Source organism: Vicia villosa, linkage group LG2 (genome assembly GCF_029867415.1).
Source record: "Vicia villosa cultivar HV-30 ecotype Madison, WI linkage group LG2, Vvil1.0, whole genome shotgun sequence".
Taxonomy (NCBI): domain Eukaryota; kingdom Viridiplantae; phylum Streptophyta; class Magnoliopsida; order Fabales; family Fabaceae; genus Vicia; species Vicia villosa.
The window spans coordinates 187575164-187598341 of record NC_081181.1 but is presented as its reverse complement, the minus strand read 5'-3'; the positions used below and the strand labels follow the sequence as shown (position 1 = coordinate 187598341).

Genomic DNA, 23178 nt, shown 5'->3' with positions numbered 1-23178 from the left:
GAAAAGTGTTTTATGAGGGATGGTTTTTTTTAGTGATGCGTAAAAGTTGTTTCTGTGATGATGGTAAATGAAGGTGAATGATAGCTTAAAAGTTGGTTTCTGCAGAGTTTATACAGAGATTTTAGGTGGATGAGCAAGGTTTTGGAAAAGGTTTTTTTCTGTGATTTCAGGTGTACTTTGCTGATTCCTTACGAGTGAATTATGAGTCTGATATATAATAAGAGGGTAGAAAAGGAAACTCTGAGGATTTGAATTTAAAAAGGAGGTTTGCTGAGTTTGTGTGAAGCTTGTTTAATGACTGTAGCAATTATGTCTCATTAATATAATTTACCACTAGGGCGTCACAGTGCCAGTGAGGCTTCTCAATGTATTATAGTTGATTTCCTACTCTTTATATTTTGTCTGTGATTGTCATGAGTCATGACTCCCTCCACTCATTTACTGTTTTTGCTAGTATTTTGTCAGACACTATATTTTATTCTGATTCGGTTGCAACGAGTTAATCAATGAATTCAATCATTTTGTCTAGTGATGAAATGTTTTTTATATTGCTTCCGAATCCAAACTCATTTTTTTATATGTTCTAGTTAATGAAGTGTTGGAGAAATTCAGGTAGTTGCAGATACAAGAAGTTCAGAGGCTTTTGTTGCTCTTTGCTTGCTGACTATTGCTGGGACTTCACTACTCACTCAGAAACTGGGCTTCAGTGATACGATTCAATATTTTTCAATGCAGTGTTTCATTCTTGGGTTGACTTCAATTGACATGCAGGTAAGTATGATTATCATTTAAAATATAAGACATAGTTATAATGTCTTTCTTAGCAGTGTTAGTTATTAATTGGACTGTTGTATCTAAGCATATATACAATCTTAGTTATAAACTAGATATTACAGTGGCATTTTTTTTGAGTGGGGATTTAGTGCTTGTTTGGATTATTGGATGTCAGTTCAAACACACAGTTAGTGGCCCAAGGTTTTGCTCACCTATAATATAACATTCTAGCAAATCACAACAATTTAGATAATTCAAACAATTTTGATCAACTATAATCGATCATAACAGCGATAGGTTCTCGTGTTGGCCCTACTTTACAATAAGTTGTTCAGAGGCTACGATTGGCTTTTCCTGCAGTAATAATCTCTTCCCCACTCCTAACCCTACCTCCATTCCCCGTTTCTTCGTTTATCATGTCAACTTATCATGGTTTCTTTTAATTTGAGAAAAAGCTAGCTACATTATATTATCATGGTTTCTTTTAATTCGAAAAGGCCACTATATTCTCCTTGTATCCAACATACTCCCAGTTTTTCACACACACAATTAAAAACATGAAGAACTCGTATCACTTGGGCCAAGTATGTGAAGTTGATTGATAATTTTATTTACTGTTTGATATATTTTATCTTTCTTTATTTCTGTTATCATATCTTGTTTTAATCGCTTACTATATGATAAATTCCTAAGGTTCCAATACATGCCAGAGCTCGAGATCTAAAACCTCTTTTAGATCTAAAGAAAGCAGGTGCGACAGATGCCACTATGGGAAATGCAGAGGTATTATAAAAAAATCATTTATCTCTCCCGCTAATAGTTGGAGTTTATAATAACGGTTGCTCATAATTTTAGTGGAAACTGCAGCTAAATATTAAGTTTTTTCTTGCAGACTTGCTTACAACTTGGTTCTAAGCTGCTGAAAGGCCTAAGGAGCTACAAGCTGATGTAGCAGTCAACCTACCAGATTTAGGACAGCAGAATCTTCTGGACTCATGAATCCCTTCCCATACTTCCTCCCATTAAATTTTGCGCCTCTAACCCTGTAAGTTTAAAAAGATTTGAGAAAGTTCAAAATCCATTTTTACTGCAGAGCTAACAGTATATGGGCTTAAGTGTGTCAAACTGAATTGGCTTAGGCTTATGTTATGGGCTTAAGTTATATGGTTGAGAACATTGATGTGTATGAAATGTCTTGGTCTGTTTGTGATGTGGGCATCATGTATGTGACCGAATTGTTTCATTCTTTATGCTAGGCTTAGATGTATTGTAGCATCTGGTTTTGTGTCTTGATAAGGCATGTTTGAGTACTGAAGCATTATTATTTTTTAGATATGTTATGAATTCTATTGCTTGATGATACTGTATAAGCATCAATGTATGTATGGATTGATGTCATTATGCCTTGCTGCATAGATAGCATGTATGTAAGTTTTGTGAACATGGTGATGCATGTAGCCTATTATGACTTGTATGTTTGATGCTAGCTGGTTCTCTTTTGCAGGAAACAAGTCTTGGCAAGCTTATTGTGTAGGTGGGTGACTGGAATCTTATGCTCTGATGCAGCGGGTATTGGGTCAATAGCATGTTTATGACATAATGATAACATCATATATATTATTGGTTGGTATATGTCTAATGTTAATACATACTGATAATTTTCCTTAGTGTTGTAGAGCTTCATAAGAGACATGTGAAGTTGTCACTATCATTGAAACTCCTCCACTTGTTGTTGTTGGAGTGGTGGGTTAAATGAAAATATTTTTGGTTAATATTAAAAATACTTGTATACTTTTGGTTAATATTAAAAATATTTTGACTTAGTTAAAATATGATTTTTATGTGTATGATTTTATAGTATTTACAATATTATGACTGAAAATGAAATATAACTAAATGGTGTATATGAAATAGGGTGTAAATAGATTTAAATATAATATAATTGTTCATTCATAAATGACGTATTTACACCCGATTTTTATTAAAATAGGATGCAATTAAGAACGTATCTACACCCGATTTTAATTAAAACAAGGTGTAATTAAAACGTAATTACGCCCAATTACACCCGATTTTTATTAAAACAGGGTGTAATTAAAAACGTAATTACGCCCATTTACACCCGATTTTTGTTAAAATAGGGTGTAACGTAGAACGTATTTACACCCGATATTCTTAAAATAGGGAGTAATTACGAACGTATTTACACCCGTTTTAAACGGGTGTAAAACGGGTGTAAATGCGTTAGACATTTCTCACCCTGTAGATATACACCCGATTTTTATTAAAAATAATGGGTGTAAATTTAATAAAAAACGGGTGTAAATTAACATTTTTGTACTAGTGATTAGACAAGAATATGTGTGATTATGTTAAATAAATATCTTTGTAAAAAGTTATGTTTTTATACTATCAAGATGGAGTTTGGGTGATCTTTTTCATGTGGTTTTATTTACTCAAATTTTAATACAACACTTTTTGTGAATTTATTTTGTGCATTTTTTGTGCTTTAATAGAAGTTTAAATATGTGTTTTTTGCATTTTTAAATGAAAATATAGTTAGACAATTTAGTTTCCTAAGCTTATAAAATATTTTTGAAATTATCGCTCTAAAATTGAAAATGATCAATTTAGATTCTCATTTTAAGTTGATAGGTTCTTTAGGATATCGTAAAATAATTTCTTTAAGCTTATTAAGAGGACATAATCTAATGAATTTTATTTTATGATTCTTTTCATCAAAATTAATTTAACTAGTTGACAAAAAGATTATATTAGTTGACTTTTTTATTTTATTATAGAAACCAGTTATTTATTACTTTTAAAAATACGATCTCTTAAAGTAAATCAAGGAAATTAAAAAGGTTGATTAAAATAAAAGTAGATTAATTTATTGAGAAGAACAATCTAAATAAAAGGAATAAAAAACAAATTTAAAAAAAGAGACAAAGGAAGAAGAGATGATTGAAATTGCTTCAAAATTAGGCTATTTTTATTTTTAAGGCATTTACACTTCAACACGTTTTGTATACGCTTGTGTTGTGGTTGTTTATTTATTGTTTTAATTCAGGGTTTTCCTATTTGATTTAGTTTGATTTGTTCTTTTCATGATTTAGTTTCTATGCTTAGGTTACACGTTTTTTAGGATTAAGGTTAAGTTTAACTTCATATAAGTATCATTAGGGTGTTTATGGGTGGTTATTTTTAGAAACCAAACTATAACTATTTTCAAACCATTTGAATGATTTGAATTTATAACTATAATTATATTTCTATCAAAATTTATAATTGAATGTTGCATGTTAGTTCTTTTCATAATCAACCACCGAATCTAAGATCTCTATTTATTTTATTAGTTTTGATTTAAAAATGTCTTTGGGTTTTATTTCGTTTTTTTTTTCATTTCTTTTGAAAACGTAACAGTATGGTGGTGACTTTTACTAAAATATGAGTTGAGTTAATTCAATGGTTCCGGTCTCAATTTTTCACCTCTACAATATGATAAAGGCACGTTATTTTATTTTATTTTTAGCCAGTTAGCAAAAAAGCCAACCCTGAAATAATATCATCCCTTGTTTGAAACCCCTTTGAAAGAGTCTTGCTGGAGTTGTGTGGGATTGAACAGTATAGTTGGAGTGTTTTAATTGTTGGCTGAAAAAGAAAAAAATAGAAAAAGAAGAGAAGGGTGTCAATACATACTCCTTCGGAGAAAAAAAGAAGAAGAGAGAATAAATAAAAGCAGAAAAAGAGAAGAGAAACAGTTGTGATGGTGTTGTTTGAAAGTAAATGAAATTGTTTGTAGTTTAGCTCCCTCAGTTTCCTTCAATTTTCTTTTACCCCTTTGATTTTTTTTAGTCTAGTACCTCATAGGATTTATCTCACTTTTACCTTGGCCAAGTTACAACCCGAATAAAAGTTTTTTTTTTAATCTTTGTGTGCATGTATTTCATTTGTGGATGTCAGAGTTTTTTCAAACTTATGGTAATGCTTTCTTTCATGATGTGCTTTGAATGTAAACAGACTACCTAAACACTTGAGAGTTGAATGAGTTTTATCTTGTGAGGATCTTGTTGCTTATGATATACTATTTGAGTATTTGGTAATTTGTTTTTTCTATTTGTTTTGAATGTCACAAAAGGGTTTCTCACTAACACCATATTATTGAAGCTTAGACTTAAAATTTTACTTGCACATTTGTCATCTTAAAAACCTTTGGAAATGCATGCTCTGTTTTGAAGTTTTCTGTTTTGAAGTTATAATTTTACTCGGAGTGCAAAGATTCAAGTGTGGGGGAATTTGATCAATGCATTTTGATGCACATTCTTCTACTATTGTACTTAGGAATTTTTCTAGTTTGTTTTATTAACTTTACTATTGTATTGTGTTTTTAGACTTAAGTTTATCTTTCCCCTTTATTTATTTTTCGTATTTTATTTTCAGCATTAGTAGTTATTTGATATCTTTTCACGCTGCAAACCATAACTTGAGCTACGGGATGTCGTTTTGTGCGTTCTGATATGCATTGGAAAGCTAAGAGAAAGAGCTACAAGTTTTGTGCTGGAGCCAAAAGCTGATGCAGAGTGTGGAATCCTCGAATAATTTGTTGAAGTTACAGACTAGTTAAAATTATTAGAATTGGGTTGTTTACTTTATGTTTTCGGGTCGGATTTCATTTTGACTCGATTTACCTTGTATTATAAAAGCCAAAAGTCGCAACTACAGTACATACTATTCATTGTTCATGAATTTTACATAAGGCTGTTGCAACTTATGGAGAACTAATCACTTTTTGTTAATCTGTTGTATTCGGGTTCTAATACTTTGAGATTAATATAACTTTACAATTTAATTTCTATTCCTTTCAATTCTATTGTGTTCAATTCTATTGTGTGTTTATCATTTGCTTAATCTGATTTATCATAGAGTAGTTTTGTTTGATTCGATTAATTTAAGTTCCCTAAATTTGATTGCGTGTTACCGTATGTTTAATCCGTTAATTCGCTTAAATATTAATCGATTGCTTAATTCGGCAACCAGGAAACACTATTCTCATAATATCGTTTGCGCTTGTTGATTGATATTATGATCGAACATGAATAAGATCCGCTTAGGATAGTGGAATTATAATAATCAATAATAGGTAGGAACCGAATTAGCAAATTAGCTTATTTCATGATAATTTATTTTATAATCACTTTCTGTTAATTGTTTTCTGCATCGAAAAAACCCCTAATCGTTTTCAGTAAGTTAAATTTTATACAAGAGTCCTTGTGATACGACTACTCGAGTGTCACTTCCCTACTATAGTTTTAATTACTCGATTGTGACCTGAATGCGGCAATCGATCAAATTGGCGCCGTTGTCGGAGACTCTTCTTGTTATAAATTGATTTTAGAGTATTAGGTGTTGTGTTCTTGGTCGCTGGCCCATTCGTTCTTGGTTGCTATGGTTTGTTTACTTAATCATTTCTTGCTTAATTGCTTTATTTACAATGGAATGAGTATTTACAAAGATTTGAAAAGGGAAAAAAAGTTAGTGAACTCGCCTTGGTTTCACAACTGTGTGCCTACGTAGATGAAGAAATATGATTCTACGTAATTCAAAAGTGTTTAGTTAGTTATTTTTAAGAATTGATGTAAGGTCACCTTCAAGTGTTAAAATATACTTACTCACACAGTGAAGGCTCAAAGATCTTGGTTTTTTTATTAAGTTATATGAAAAAGGTTTGATTGGCTTTCATTTATGTGTTTTTCAATTAATTGAAAAAATAAGTCTAATTAAAAAATGACAAGTTTTTGTTTTTTTAAATATGTGAAAGAAAAAAAATTGGGCACTTTTGAATATTTACACTTAATAAATTCGTTTTAATTTTTGCATATATAAAGCAAGCACCCTAAGTTAAAAGCGTCTAATAGACTAAATTAAAAACTAAATCTGATTGATTACCGCAAACCGACAAAGGACGTATTTGTTTCAGCTTTAAAAAAATTGATTTTTTTTTTTATATTTTTGAAAATAAATTTTACAAAATTGTTTTTCAAAATATTATAAATTTTTTTATATTTGTTTTTTCTAAATTGAAACATTACTTTTGACATCTTATAATATAAATAAACATTATTGAAAATCAAAACATAGTCAAAATCGTTATTTTTTCAAAAAGTGGTATTTCAAAAATGATTTTTATGAAAATGTATTTGAAATAGCTTCAAAATTAAGTGATTTTTTTAAAATTTTGATATCCAAAAAAATTTTCAATAAAAATATGAAATACCTAAAATAACATTTTAAGAATAACTATTTAAACCAAATTTTCATTTAAAACTTTTATGAAAAGTTTCTTTGTAAATTTATTTTACACAGAATTAAAAAAATTATTTAAAAAAAACAAAACAAACGGACTCATAAACTAAATTAAAAACTTAAATAAAGTACCATAAAAAAATTGAATTAATTAACAAACTAAAAAAAACAAAACACATAGGACGGGTGCATATAGTGAATAGACCCACCACAAGATGACCTATTCAAGTTAAAGAAGGTAGAAAAGCCGACGAAGAAAATGTACAAACTAAGTTAACATGATCTAAAGTGATAATTCGTACTTCGTACTTTTTGAAGAATTAAGATGAATAATGGAGGTAAGTATTCATTCTTAGAGATGACAACGGAGCGGGTTGGAAACGGTTATTACTCCCCAAATTCAAATCCGGATCTTTAAATAATCTCCGTTTTCCGCTGAAAACGGTTCGTTTTCACTTTGTTATTTATTTTTAATTTTCATAAATTCTTCTATATATATATATGATCAAATTTGATTATTGAAACACAAATTATGAGATATTAAGAGTCTAAAATGAAATTATGTTATCTTTTTTGAATGCCAAACAAGTTGTTCAGACATGTGTTTTATCCAAAAGATGGGTCAATATCTGGAAGTATCCTCCCACACTTACACTAATTTGTTCAGACTTCAACAATTTCGATAATTTCATCAGATTTTTCATTAATATTTTCCGTCGTCGTGATCCCTCCACTTCAGTACACACTCGATTTTCGCCACGAGGGTGGCCTTAATCCTCGCCTCGACGTGGGTGGCCTTAATCCTGATCTCTTCAACTCGATATTGGATTTTGTTGTTTCACACGATGTCAAGCAATTACCAATGAATGTCAAGTGTGATATTCAACTGTTTCAGTCTTGTATCTCTTCATATCACAATTTAACATCCGTTAACTTTTATGTCTCTCATAGAAACCCTAGAATTAGAAATCCTCGTGGTAAAATATTATTTTCAAACTCTCTAAATTTGCCATCATTGACCTACTTGAATGTTTGAAATTTTGGGTGTACAAAATAGGATGTTGCATGTGCCCGTATGTGGATGAAATCAAATTTTAATTGAATTATAATTTTGTAAGGAAGGTTAGTTAATTTACAAAACTGTAAAAATGAGGATTTGTCTTAAATAGTTTATTTTAATAATTTTTATTAAAGTGTGTGTGGTCTAGCGGTTAATCGCTTGGGTTTTGAGAGTGTGCTCCTCTCAAGGTCTCAGGTTTAAAACTCGCTAGGTCCAAATTGCTTATTAAAAAAAAAATTTATTAAATTATGATTTTAGAATTTACTATGAATATTTTTTTAAAAAAATATACCCAAAAAAAAGGTCATATATTAATACAGTGATATTTTTAAATGATGTCGAAATAAATTTTTAAATGATGAAAAATAGTTAGACAATTTAGTTCCCCTAAACTTATAAAATATTTTTAAAATTATCGCTTTAAAATCGAAAATGATCAATTTAGATTCTCATATAAAAATAATAGGTTCTTTAGGACATCGTTAATTACTTCTTTAGCTTTTACGAGGACATAATCTGATGAACTTTATTTTATGCATGATTCCCTTTATCAAAATTAATTTAACGAGTTGATCTATAGCATAATAAAAGTTTAACTAATATATATTGTTATTGTAAAATAATTAAATGTATATATTTAATCATATAATACATTTATGTTAAAGTAAATCAAGGAAATTAAATAGGTTGATTAAAATAAAAGTAGACCAATTTATGGGTAAGAACAATCTAAATAAAAGGAATAAAAAACAAATTCAGAAAAAGAGACCAAGAAAGAGAGATGATTGAAATTGCTCTAAAATTAGACTATTTTTTATTTTTAAGCAAGTACATTTTGTCACATGTTTGCATACGTTTGTGTTGTTGTTGTTTATTTATTGTTTTAATTTAGGAATTCCCATATTTTGATTTAGTTTGATATGTTCTTTTCATAATTTAGCTTCCATGCTTAGGTTACACTCCTTTTAGGATTAATGTTAGATGTTTGCATACGCGAGGAGTAATAATAATACTCTATTTTCAACACTTTCTCCAACACTCACGTTTTTATTGGCTGAAATATATGTGAGTCTCTCATTTTGGAAATGAATCTAACATAAAATGGTAGGACTCACCCATGTTTCAACCAATAAGAAAGTAAGTGTTGGAGAGAGTGTTGAAAAGAGAGTGTTGCTAACATTTCTCTTACCAACAATCATTACCCAAACATCATTATTTCACACATCATTATAAACATCACTTAATCAATCATGTGCAATGTCACAAAGAATGCCATGTGATAACATAAGACTCGTGCATGTGGTACCAAAACATCACTGATGACTCTGTCATCTTATCTCCAAAGATATCCACCAATAGAATCGGTCCGCTTGAAACTATAGCACTTCACAAAATTGCACTCAATTCACACTTTAGGATTGAGGCCATCACTGGACCCATCTTCCTACAAACATCACTAGACCATACGTCCTTATATATGCTATGAATGCATGATGCACAACGACAAAATAAATATGACCACCGCTAGTCAAACGCACCACCATTCATATACCCATCATAATATTCATCACATATTTCCCATTATACACATCATTGTTATCAATACCACTTCATTTCATCACAAGAAACATACATCATATTACATCAATGCATAATCACACCACTTCATCATAGTACAATCATAGGAAAAAATACATCATATGATTCATTTTGTTTCATAAAGGTATAGTTCATCGCGTTAGCTTTCTAACGCTTCGAACGACGCATCAAACGGAATCTGGAAACTCAAGTTACGACACTTTTAAGAAAAATGGCACAGACTGCTCGCCTCAAGCTCTCCTAGCCCCCTAGGAGCACTATGCTCGCTTATAGCTCGCCTGGAGCTTGTCTGGCAAATTGGCGATTCTAGGATTTCGCTGCTTCATTCGCACGACGGCCTAGGAGCGACTACATCGCGGCTTCGTTCGCCTAGCGGTTTAGGGGCAAAATCCCTCCCCCATACATTTTCCAGGGACTCAGTATTTCTCGCCTCGAGCTCGCCTGATGGCCTAGAGGCAAAAGTTGTTTCGCCCAACGCCTGGGTGATTTGCCCAACAAATTTGCGCAAATAGAGATTCTCTATTGCGTTTCCTGTATTAAACCAGTCACAAATCCTTGCGATTTCAGTCCAATATCAGTTCCAAATACATATAAATCATCATGTTTTCATAATACAAAAACAACACATCATCATAGGTATTATGCATATCAAATCATAGCATTACCACATCAATTTCTTCATAATTCTCATGTTATCACAATCAAACAAAAGCCCCCGAAACACAACTACAACTACTAGACCCTATACCAATTATAATAACCACGATTAACTCCCTTTACCTCTGATTCCTAGCGGCAATTGATTTTTCTACACGTTGTACAGAATCCCCCTGAGTCCTTTGTGCCTTAGCTCTCTTTCACCGCTTCTCTCCAATTCTCACGATTGTACAGAATTAGAAACCACTGACATTATTTCCTTTTTGTCAAGCTTACCAAATTGGACCCCTAATATTGTCTTCCCATCTTACCCTCACTTAACCTATTACAAGTTACTACCTTGCTCTCATAGTCTCTCCACCATATTATTATCTCTATATATTTAATTAAACAATAATTCTAATTAGAAATTATAAATAATTATATTATTCTAATTAACGCCTTAATCCATACTACTCCTATGCATCACACATAGACATCACATGCCACATTCATTAACATCACATATATTCACAAATAAATCATTGAAATAACTAATTAAATAATTAATTTAGATTTTGGGGTGTTACATTAAGTCACTCGCACAAAACACTCAAGTATTTCAGTTCCCAAGAGTCATAATGATGACACCTCCGTAAAGACGTTTAAAGTGTTGAGCATTAAATGCGCGAATTCCCAAGAATCAGAAAAGTTTCTCTTCCGCTCTTCTAAAAGTGAACAAGAGAGGGGTCGACATCTGAGGCTAACGTGGAAAACCCTCCCCTTTCTGCATATAAGCAAGGGTTTAGGGGAAAACTATTATGTGTCATATCGGCCTCAACCGACCACCATGAAGGAACCACCATCCTTCCAGAATCATCTCATTACACGAGAATTCTCCTCTTGATGATCGCAAAGGATCTCAACTACATTTAGATCCAACTGCTCTATGCAGTTTATTCCTAACAAATAGCGAGTTTCTTATTTTCATATATATATATATATATATATGGCATATCATATGAGAATGTCTTTTTTATATGAGAATATGAGAATGAATATGAACCATGAGATTTTAAAATAAAGGGTGGAGATTATGTGGGAATCTTTTTTTCTCTCTCCTCAATTTTTAAAATAAATGATGTAGGAGAGAGAAAAAAAGTTTCTCACATAATCTCCACCATTTATTTTAAAATCTAATGGTTCAGATTCATTCTCACATTCTCATATATATATATATATATATATATATATATATATATATATATATATATATATATATATATATATATATATATATATATATATATATATATATATATAAGAAGCCAAATTCAGGTAACAAGTTTCAAACACAATTTCAATTCACTCCTTCCTCCCATAGTAACTTGAGCATTAGATTGTTGTGCTAACTTTGCAGGTCACCTTCTCCGTTGTGTCAGAAGCTCATATCCACTATCACTTTTGATCCTCACTCCATTTCTGGTTCCAGAACAAAATAATGACTATATTAATACACATGAAAATATATCAAAGTTCTAGGTTGGACTCCAGTTACCATTTTGGTTTTGTTTCAAATAGATTCAGATCTGGTTGCATAATCATATTTTGTTGTTATTGTGCTCAATGAATCTTCATCGATTCACATTGTCTTTGTTAGCTGTTCGGACACCTAACTGATACAGGTTGATGATTTCTTCTTCATATTCGGTTTTGATGTCTCGGTTTGTTTGACCAAAAATGGTCGTGAGTGCTTGTCGCAATTTGTCAATGAGTTGTTAGTTAACGAACTCGTTACTGTATTGACGACCTCGTTTTTTCGCCGTTTTCAAAATTTGAGTTTGGTGCTTGTCATTTGATGTTTCACTTTTTTTTCAATTTGGTTTCGCACCCATACGTGAGTTCGTTTGATTGTGCACCTGATGTGTAAGTGTCTTTGAAATCAAAATTCTTTTATTGTTTTGTTTTGTTTTTATTAAGTTAGACTCCATGTCTCCCAATTTACTTGTAATGTTTCTTCTTTATCCATTCAGAGTGATGGAGATTCTTTTCATCCTTTTTGTCTAAAAAAAATATAATTTAAAATACGTAAAAGTGAAATTTTTTTAATATCTCTACTAGAATTTTATTTTATACGTTAACTAGTAACAAACCCGTGCGTTTGCACGGGTTCTGGTACGAGAGGCACATTTGTTTCAAATGTATATTTTTAATAGAAAATATATATATATTAAAAGTACTTAAAATTTTATGAAAAAAATTAAGAATAATTAACATTAAATTGTGTCTAAAAAAATTTAGGAGCAGAATTGAAAGCACTAAAATTAAATTATATCTAAACAACCTTTTATAACTTCATGTTCCCGTTAATAATCAATATTTTGATCAGTAACTTCATGTTCCCGTTGTTAATTTCAAAATATTTAGATCAATAACTTCATGTTCCCGTTAATATTTAATATTTTGATCAGTAACTACATGTTCATGTTAATATTAAATATTTTAATCAATAACTTCATGTTCCCATTAATATTCAATATTTTAATCAGTAACTTCAGGTTCCCGTTAATATTCAATATTGTGATCAGTAATTTCATGTTTCCGTTAATATTCAATATTCGATCACTAATTTTAAGTTCCCGTTAATATTCAATATTTTAATCAGTAACTTCAGGTTCCCATTAATATTCAATATTGTGATCAGTAACTTTATGTTCCCGTTAATATTCACTATTTTGATCAGTAACTTCATGTTCACATTAATATTCAATATTTTAATTAATCAGTAACTCCAGGTTCCCGTTAATAATCAATATTGTGATCAGTAACTTCATGTTCCCGTTAATATTTACTATTTTAATCAGTAACTTTAGGTTCCCGTTAATTTTTATTATTGTGATCAGTAACTTCATGTTCCCATAATATTCAATATTGTGATCAGTAACTTCATGTTTCCGTTAATATTCAATAGTGTGATCAGTAACTTCATGTTCCCGTTAATATTCAATATTTTGATCGATAATTTCATGTTACCGTTAATATTCAATATTTTAATAGTTGTTTAATCTTCATATTTAAATATTTGAATTAATAGTTTCATTGTTCTATGTTATATAATTTTCATATTAGGTTATGTACAATGGGGGTGTTGAAAAACAAATTCAATAGTTGAATCCTTGCAATGAGAGTGCTGAATAGGGTGTTTAAAGTGAGGTGTATTAATTGGTGTTGAAAGTTTTCAACATGTTGAATGTGGAAAGAGTGGAGTCCACAAAATACTTTGTAAAATTTTATTGGTTGTTTTGAATGTTTAAATTTTGTAGTGTGTTGTGAATGGTAGTGGAATAGGATGTTGAATTTTATTAAACAAAATCATTATAGTGAGTATAAATTGAATGCGTGTTGAATTATTAGGTGGAAGAAAGAGAAGATGATGTGTAGTATAAAAAATGAAAAAGAAGTGTGTTGAATAATAAAACCATTGTACATACCCTTAGAAGAAAAAAATTTATTAAAATAATAGTAATATGTTACAATTGGTATTGATACGGACAGAATTTCACTATAAATAATAGTAATATGTTACAATTGAATAAGTAGTACACTTTTTCCGTGTGTATATATATATATATATATATATATATATATATATATATATATATATATATATATATATATATATATATATATATATATATATATATATATATATATATATATATATATCCTATTTACATTGATAACGTATATTCGTGAGATGACATCAATACCAAATAATAATTTTTCTAATATTTATTTGAGCAAACATTATTTTAATTGTATAAACTTTATTAGTGACATATATTAATATATTAAAATTTTGAATCATATAAATTAAAATATTTTTTTAAACTAAAAATACTATTATTTTCTTAAATAATATTGTATCTTAAAATAAATTTATTTCAAATTATATTTCTTTGTTATTAATATTCAATTACTAAAGTTAATTTTTAAAAATTAAATACTATTTTAAATGTAAATTAACAATCATTTAAAATGATCATAATAATCTTTTTATTAAAAAATAATTTTTTGAAATATGTTGATTAATAATTTATTCGAAATAATAATAATAATAATAATAATAATAATAATAATAATAATAATAATAATAATAATAATGATGTAATAAAAAGTTAAAGGTGAAAAGTGAAAAGTGAATTGTAAAAGTGAAAAGTGAAAAGTGAGTTAGAAAGTGAAAAGTGAGTTGAAAAGTGAATAGTGAGTTTGAAAAAACCAACAAAAGACATTTCTTACCCTCAAATTTATAATTTAGACTAAAATAACAAAAAAGATATTTTTGTGATTTCCAAATCAACAAATTTTCTTATATTATAGATATTAATTATTCAAATTTATTTTTATATGATAATATTAATAAAAGAACTATTTTATAAATACCATCTCTTATTTCAAAACTATTTTATATTGTTTTGATAAAATAAAAATATTTATTCCATATGTCTTATATTTTTAATTATTTAAATAAAAAACTCTTACTATTATTTAGCTTTATAAATTTAAAAGATATGTACTAGTTAGTTTTGTTTCAATTAAAAAATTATAATTTTATATCTTTTTTTTAAATTAAAAATATTTCATTAAAAAAATTAATTTAAATAATTTTTTATAAAATATAATTTTGATATTTCACTAGGTTACTATAAATATTAAAAATTCTAAAAGTAGGTAAATTTTTTAATTTATTTTGAACAATCTTTTATTTTAAAAAAAAAACTTTGAGATATGTCTTTTTAAAAAGTACGTGGCTCTGATTATATTTTAATTTTTAATATTGTATATTTATGTTATTTGATGTTAAAATTAATTTTTTAATATATAAAAAATAAGTTAAAATAACTTTTACTATTTTTAAGTTTTTTCAATGAAAATTACAGTTGATAATAAAAAGAAAAAATTAATTTTTTAAAGTTAAAACAAAGGGATATGCTTTAAAATGGATTTACTCTAATCTTCATTAACTATAAAATTAATATAATAATAAATTTTATTTCATGTAATATAAATATAATAATATATAGTTTCCTCTTTAATGTTGTATGCAATTAATAAAAATTATTCCTTCGAAAATTATCCCCATAAAACATTATCATCAATTTGACTAATTTCTCGCAAAATCTTTGTTCAATACACAACAAGGTACATGTTTTTTTCTATCTCTAACGTTGTCATGATTTGTTCTGATTCTGAGTATATTCTTCGATGTTTTCCTTGTTTTCCCTCAAGTTCCAATTTTGAACATAATTTTGAATTTTGAAGTTTGTTAAATCCTAATTTCAATCACCCATTTGCAATTTGTTTAACTTGATTCCCTTTTTTGTTCAATTTGAATCTTTGTAGATAAAATATTAATGGTGGTGAGGTTTAGCCCTTTTTCTCTTAAACTGACTCAACAGCCTCACAATCATCAATCTTCATGTTTCTCTAAACAAGTAGCTGTTAGCTGTAGCTATGGAATGAAAAGGTTTGACCTTAAAAGGCCACAGATATTGTCTTCTGCTTTGGGAGGAAACTCTGATGGGTTGCGTGTGTTTGTGGTTTCTGATTTGCATACTGACTATGATGAGAATTTGAAGTGGGTGGAGCGTTTGTCTAGTGTTGATTACAAAGATGATGTGCTTCTTGTGGCTGGTGATGTTGCTGAGACATATAGCATGTTTATTGTCACAATGTCTCTTCTGAGAGAGAGATTTGAACATGTCTTTTATGTTCCTGGAAATCATGATCTTTGGTGTCGTCGCGAGGGACAAAACTATGTAAGGTCATTGTACCCTTGTCATAATCTGTTTCCATAAGCTCTCCCAAAAAGTTTCAAAAGTGCTTTTACTAATAGATAAACTCAAATAAGTCAATCCAAACTGAGTCTGTTTTGCTATACATAATATTCGTTCCCAGAAATTTGTTGCGATACTTATTTGATAGTTTTTTGCGGATTTTTCTGCAGGTTGATTCTGTTGAAAAGTTTAACAAATTGCTTGATGCATGTATGAGAATTGGAGTCAAGACAAATCCAATGGTTGTTGGCACATTAGGGATCATTCCTTTGTTCTCTTGGTACCATGAGGTAATTACTTATGCTGTGTCAGTTTCTAGCTCCTTAATCTTCCATAGCATGTATTGGATTCAATCCAAACTTCATTTAATTCTTCATTCTGCTTGTTTCTCAGAGCTTTGATAAAGAGGAGGACATACCAGGCTATCGGATCCCGTCTCTGGAGATGGTGACTATTCTCTTATCTCCTAGTAAGCCATTCAAAAAACATTGATGGTCTGATCATGCGCTTAATTTTGCCATGGTGCTTGATTAGGGACTATCTGCATTGCATACAGACTTTATGCTAACTTAATTTCTCTTTTGGTTAATATATGTATGATTAGAACATTAGGAGTGTTGTCAATAGTCTAATTCATAAGCAAAATAGAAAAATCCTAAAAATGTTTCCTACTGCTGTGTGAAAAGACCATATGCTTATGATAGTTTGGTAATTATTGTGCACCAATATGCTGAACTAGTTATGACTGTCTTAATTCATACGCCATAACCTTTGGTAACAACTTAAGCTTTTGCAAGAGTTGATCCTTGACTTGTGATTGTAGCTTCTATATAAATTTAATTTTTCTTTATTAAGAGTCCTAGAGAGTAACGATTTAGAGAGTAGCATGGTTATGGATAGAACATTATGGCAGAAGTTAATTCATGTAGTTGACCCCATTTAATGGAATAAGGCTTGGATGGTTGGTAAGAGCCCTATACTGTATATGAGATATGGTTAATGAGTTTATAAATGAGAGACATTTCTCACTTTACAAGTCTGTTTTGTAGAATTGAGTTAGACCCAATTCAAATTCTAAAATAGTTTCAAAGTCTATCCAAGATCTCTTGGGACACCTGCTTTTGGACTAGCATCACACTCCATATGTCCAGTCCTAGACATGAGGACTATGTGTTACTTAAGAGTCTCACATTAGATGAAACATGATCTCGAAAAGAGATTGGATAAAACATGGTCGTGAAAAGAGCTTATAAGTAGGAAACGTTCCTTGCCTTACCTTACCGGTCAGTTTTATAGGGTTTAAGTTAGTTTTATATAGTTTACGTTAGGTTTGTTCCAACGTAAATTATAAGAATTCTCCAGTGTTTAATTTAGTTTCATGAATTCTCTCGCATCTTTTTTCGTTTTCTTCTTTTCCTAACACCTATGGTATTAGTTTTTTTCATTCTTATATTTATTTTGTCCTTAGGCATGTAAGGACTTCCATGCATGTAGCTGGCCCAATGGACTTTCAAATGGAGATACCTCCCTCTCTTTATATTTTGATGCCCTCAATGATAAACAAATGCAAAGTATAAAGGAGATTCAGAAGACATGTGATCACATCATTACCTTTTCCCATTTTGTTCCAAGGTGATTGATTAATCTATTAATCGAATAGCAACTATTTTGTCAGTTCCCACTTTGTTCTGGTTATGGCTTATATTTGCTAGCATGCTTCTTCACAGGCAAGAACTTTGTCCAGAAAAGAGGATGTTATTCTATCCCAAGCTTCCAAAAATAATTGGTTCAGACCCTCTTGAAGATAGAATAAGGTCTATACATGGTGCTCAGGGAAGAGAGGATGCATCTTCTTGCCATGTTTTTGGTCATACTCACTTCTGCTGGGATGCTGTTGTAGATGGCATAAGGTGTTTTTCATTTTTATCTATTGTTTGTTGTAGTTTGCAGATTGGAATAGAAATTTTTGGAATTATTTCATTATATGTTATGCTGTGTGTTTCCCTTACCTTTCTCTTGAATTTTTCCTTTGTTGAAGTTTTGATATGATTTGAATATTTGTTTATGTGGGAGACATCTCTCACTTTACAAATCGACTTTAAAGGGTCCAGTTCTATGAAATTCGGACACCTTTAAGAATAGACACGTTGCGGTGTCCGGCATGGATAAGTGTGTCATAACTTGTATGATATTTATTAGACACATGTCGGAAAAATCAAACAAATATATGCAAAAAAATGATTTTTTTTCTTTGCTTTGACACTATTTGAATCACTGATTTTAAAGGTAAAATTGGTTTTTTTCTTTGTTTTGACACTATTTGAATCACTGATTTTAAAGGTTTCAGTTCTGAAACACAGACACCTCTAAGAATAGACACTATGAAGCACAGACTACGACACGAACATTGGGACACAACACGGATAATGTAAAAAATATAAGACACCGACACTGCTAGTAATTGAAGTTCATTTGTCCATTTATTATTAAAAGAGTTAAAATATTCTAATCAAAATTATAGTCTTTAACTGTTTATTGATAACATTGTTTTAATACATGTTTAACCCCCCTTTTAGATGTGTGATATTTGTCTTAAAAAATATATAAGGTGTATTAAGGCAAAGGAAAAAACAATTTTTTTTAAACACTTGTTTAAATTGTCTAACACTTGTTGTATGAGTGTCAAACAGGTGTCCGAACTGTCAAAGCAATTAAATTAAATTATTTATTTAGGGACACTTGTCTGATTTTTTGGGCACGTGTGATAGAAGTGTCACACAAGTGTCGGACTCCGCGACATACCTACTCTTAAAAGTGTTTGTTTCATAGAGTAGACATGTTACGGTGTCCGACACGTATATGATATTTGTTCGGCACATGTAAAAATCAATTAAATGTCCAAAAAAATTGATTTTTTTTTTTACTTTAACATCCCAGATTTTAAAGGGCTCAGTTCTCTGAATCACAAACACAGACACACTATTGAGAGTAGACATGATGCAATATCCGACACAAGGTGGAAAAGTTAGAAAAGTTAGTCAAGTTTTGAAAAAGTCAACCAAGTATCTCAAAAAATTGGTTTATTTACTTCGATATTATTTGGATTGGGTATCTCAAAAAATTTGTTTATTTACTTTACTATTTGAATCGGTGTCCAACACCCTTCCCTTATGAGACTCATATAACACATGTCTGGACAAGTTTTGTCTGAAATTCAGATTTTCATTTGGTGTCTGACATAATTGCAGGTATGTACAAGCACCCTTAGCTTACCCAAGAGAAAGGAAGAGAAGAATGAATGGAGGGAACAATTGGCTACCATTTTGCCTTTATGCTAACAAAAAGTTTTCTGATAAACTCAAGCCTTGCTTTTGGTCTGATTATTACTCTGTCATTCCCAGGGCACCTCATAACACCAAACTTGCTCCCTGGGTAGCCAGATTTTACAAGCAAAAAAAATCTATAGATGTATAGTGTTCACTAGTTTTTTACACTATTGTTTGTCATTTAAAGATATAAAGGAAAAGTTTCCCTCAAAAACTTTCATTATCAAAAGATTGCATTTTCTTATGTTTTGCACACTTATAGCAGTTAATGTTTCTTGTGTTCTAAGAATATAATGACAATTGTCTCATTTTATTCAATATTTGATGCACACAATACAACACAGTTACACATACTCTGAGACCCCAAAAGCAGTAGGAATATTAAAATACATAATAGGAAACAGAAAAGTGGTAAAAACAAATTGATACAATACAAACATGCCCTTATAACACACACATACATTGATTGATAGACAAAAGTGATGATGACTAGTAATCTTCAGCAGCAAGAGGCTGGTGTGCATGAGGTGGTTCTGTTGGGATCACAACAAATTCATATATGAGTGATGCCAATGCTGCACCAATGAATGGACCAACCCAGAAGATCCAATGAGAGTGCCATCTCCAGCCTACCAAAGAAGGGCCAAAAGCAAGAGCAGGGTTCATGCATGCTCCGTCAAATGGCCCGCCGACAAGGATGTTTGCACCAACAATGAGTCCGATTGCTAAAGGTGCAATGGCTGCAATGTTGCCTCTTTTTGGATCAATTGCTGTTGCATATACTGTGTACATTAGCCCAAATGTCATGATGATCTCGAGTAGTAGCGCATGTCCATCGCCCAGACCTGCTCCTACATGAAACCCTGCTGGTCTCTATAAACAATAGCAATCACAACACTATGTCAGTTTTTATTGAAAATCCCCTTTTTCATAATCATGTAATTACATGAACACTATAGTGATAATTTGAAGAATTGAAATTGAACTATAAGCACTAATGGGGACAACGTGTACACATCTACATGACATTGGGACAATGTATCTAGCACTGAAACACTCATGGATATGAAGTTTAGGTGTAAGCACGGAAACACTATGAATATGAGGTGTCGTGTCAAGCACTGAAACATGTGAGACATGTGTGCACGCTCACGAATGACACTATGAATATGAAATGTTGGTGTTGAGCACTGAAACATGTGAGACGTGTGCACACTCTGAATATGAAGTGTCGTGTCAAGCACTAAAACATGTGAGACATTTGTGCACGCTCAAGAATGACACTATGAATATGAAATGTTGGTGTCGAAACATGTGAGACATGTGCACACTCTAAATATGAAGTGTCGTGTCAAGCACTGAAACATGTGAGACATGTGTCAAGCACTGAAACATGTGAGACATGTGTGCACGCTCACGAATGACACTCTGAACATGAAGTGTTGGTGTCGAGCACTGAAACACTTTGAATATAAAGTGCCGGTCATGTGACAAGCACATGTATGGACGCTCACATATGACACTTGACACTGAAACATGTGAGACATGTGTGCACGCTCACGAATGACACTCTGAACATGAAGTGAACATGAAGTGTTGGTGTCGAGCACTGAAACACTTTGAATATAAAGTGCCGGTCATGTGACAAGCACATGTATGGACGCTCACATATGACACTCTAAATATGAAGTGAAACACATAGACACATGTGGATGCTCACAAATGTCCACACTCACAAATGACACTCTAAATATGAAATGTTGGTGTCAGCACTGAAACACTCTAAATATAAAGTGTCTATCGAACACGGAAACACTAAATATAATACATATCAATTCTCAACTTTTTCATCAAGCTTTTCAATTCAATTAGAGTAAGTTTTTCTTACATCAACAAAATACAAGAGGTTAGTCAACGTTAACACCTACAATAGGTAATGGTGTAGCTTATTTGAAAGAACGACTTCATAGTCTAATAATGAATGACATGCAAACAAGTTTTGCTCAAACAGAAGTATCAAATATTGAGTATCATTCAGATATTGAATCATATTTCACTAAGTACTTTTCAAGTAACATTATGATAAATTCAAATAAGTCAATTCAAACAGACTTCAGAGATGATGAAAATAAATGCTTACCATGTTATTAGTGACAAGCCTAAGCAAGAGTGCAGCAACAATAGCACCTAAAAGTTGAGCAACCCAATAGTAAACAGCACGAATGACAGAGATTCTGCCACCTAAAAGAGCACCAAATGTGACAGCAGGATTCACATGTCCACCAGATACATGCATGCTAGAAGACACAGCAGCAAATAGAGCAAAAGCATGAGCTAGTGCAACCGCCAACAATTCACCAGCTGAGAAAGCTGAATCTTGGTATATCTTAACTGCAACAAACAGAAACAACATAACATTCAAATTATAACCATTTTCTGAAATATGCAACAAGGTTATATTTTGAGTTTATACAAACCTAAAGCAAGGCCAGATCCTTCTCCAGCAAAGACAAAGATGAAAGTGGAAGCAAATTCAGCTAAGGTAGCTCTAAGAGAATCTGGATGTGTAGCCTCATCAGGTCTTCCAAAAGTATAACTACGAGTTGACATTTGTCTCAAATAACAAACTAGTTTTTCTAAGATAAACGTCCTTTGATGTTCTTTGAATTGCAAATGAAAATTGATAAAGGATTCTTAGCATTGCTGAAAAGTATATAGCGGTAATGCTTATATGAAGAAAATATGAGTTGGAGTTTGGTGAGACACATGGATTTGTGAGATGCTAAATTATGGGCACGTAGTGATATGTGTTGGCCTCTTAGCATAAATTGAGTTGTTGTTTGATTGTTATACTGAACATGCATCTATATCTACAATTGTTTGTGTTTTTTTCTTACGTAGTTTAATGTTCATCTTGATTTTTTTGGACAAGGACAAAAACCAATGTATTCTTTAGGCGGTTGCTGTTTCTTTTATTTTTATTTTTATTTTTTTGTAATTTTTTATATATCAGTAGAGGAAGGGTTAATAATTACAGAAAACTCTCCGCACTAGGTGATATATATTTGATAAAAGACTTTTAAGAAATAAATATATAAATCATCTCATTTATAAAGTGTTCAACCTTCACTTAATTTATTTATATTTCAACAATTATTTTTTCAACTGTGAATTCATCCACCTATATTACAACTTCAGTTAGGAGATATGAATGGATATGACAATATTGACTAGGTCATCTCAATTTTAATGACATCAGAGAGTTGAAAAGAAGAAATATGGTTTTAGGGTTAGCAAAGATCAAAATTCCAAGAGAAGTGTGTGAGGAATGTGTGCAGGCGAAGCAGCACAAGAACAACTTCAGCAAGGATGCAGGAAACAAGTCGAAGGCAATTCTTGAAGTCATATACTCTGATGTATGTGGTCAAATCCAGGTGGATTCCAATGGAGGTAAAAAATAATTTGTCACATTCGAAAACTGTGGACTTACTTGATCAAGAAGAAAAGTGAAGTGATCGAGGTATTTGCCTTGTTTAAATCTATGGACGAAAGGCAAAGTGGGCGAAAGCTCAAGATTCTAAGAACTGATGGTAGCGGAGAATATGTGTCGAAAGACTTCGACACATTATGTGAAAAAGAAGGG

The 23178-nt window shown here is 31.0% G+C and overlaps 2 protein-coding genes across 2 annotated transcripts; one reads left to right on the top strand and one right to left on the bottom strand.

Moving 5' to 3' along the window:
• Window positions 1-15478: 15478 nt before the first annotated feature.
• Window positions 15479-19999, top strand: LOC131653281 (uncharacterized). Its single transcript, XM_058923374.1, has 7 exons — window positions 15479-15574; window positions 15776-16191; window positions 16380-16499; window positions 16603-16656; window positions 17678-17841; window positions 17937-18119; window positions 19458-19999. The coding sequence occupies exons 2-7, from the start codon at window positions 15787-15789 to the stop codon at window positions 19681-19683; spliced, it is 1152 nt and encodes a 383-aa protein (XP_058779357.1). The 5' UTR covers window positions 15479-15574; window positions 15776-15786; the 3' UTR covers window positions 19684-19999.
• Window positions 19827-22249, bottom strand: LOC131653282 (probable aquaporin TIP-type alpha). The gene is made up of 3 exons (XM_058923375.1): window positions 22013-22249; window positions 21676-21926; window positions 19827-20408 (listed from the first exon to the last, which is right to left on the bottom strand). The coding sequence occupies exons 1-3, from the start codon at window positions 22143-22145 to the stop codon at window positions 20025-20027; spliced, it is 768 nt and encodes a 255-aa protein (XP_058779358.1). The 5' UTR covers window positions 22146-22249; the 3' UTR covers window positions 19827-20024.
• Between the last annotated feature and the right edge of the window lie 929 nt (window positions 22250-23178).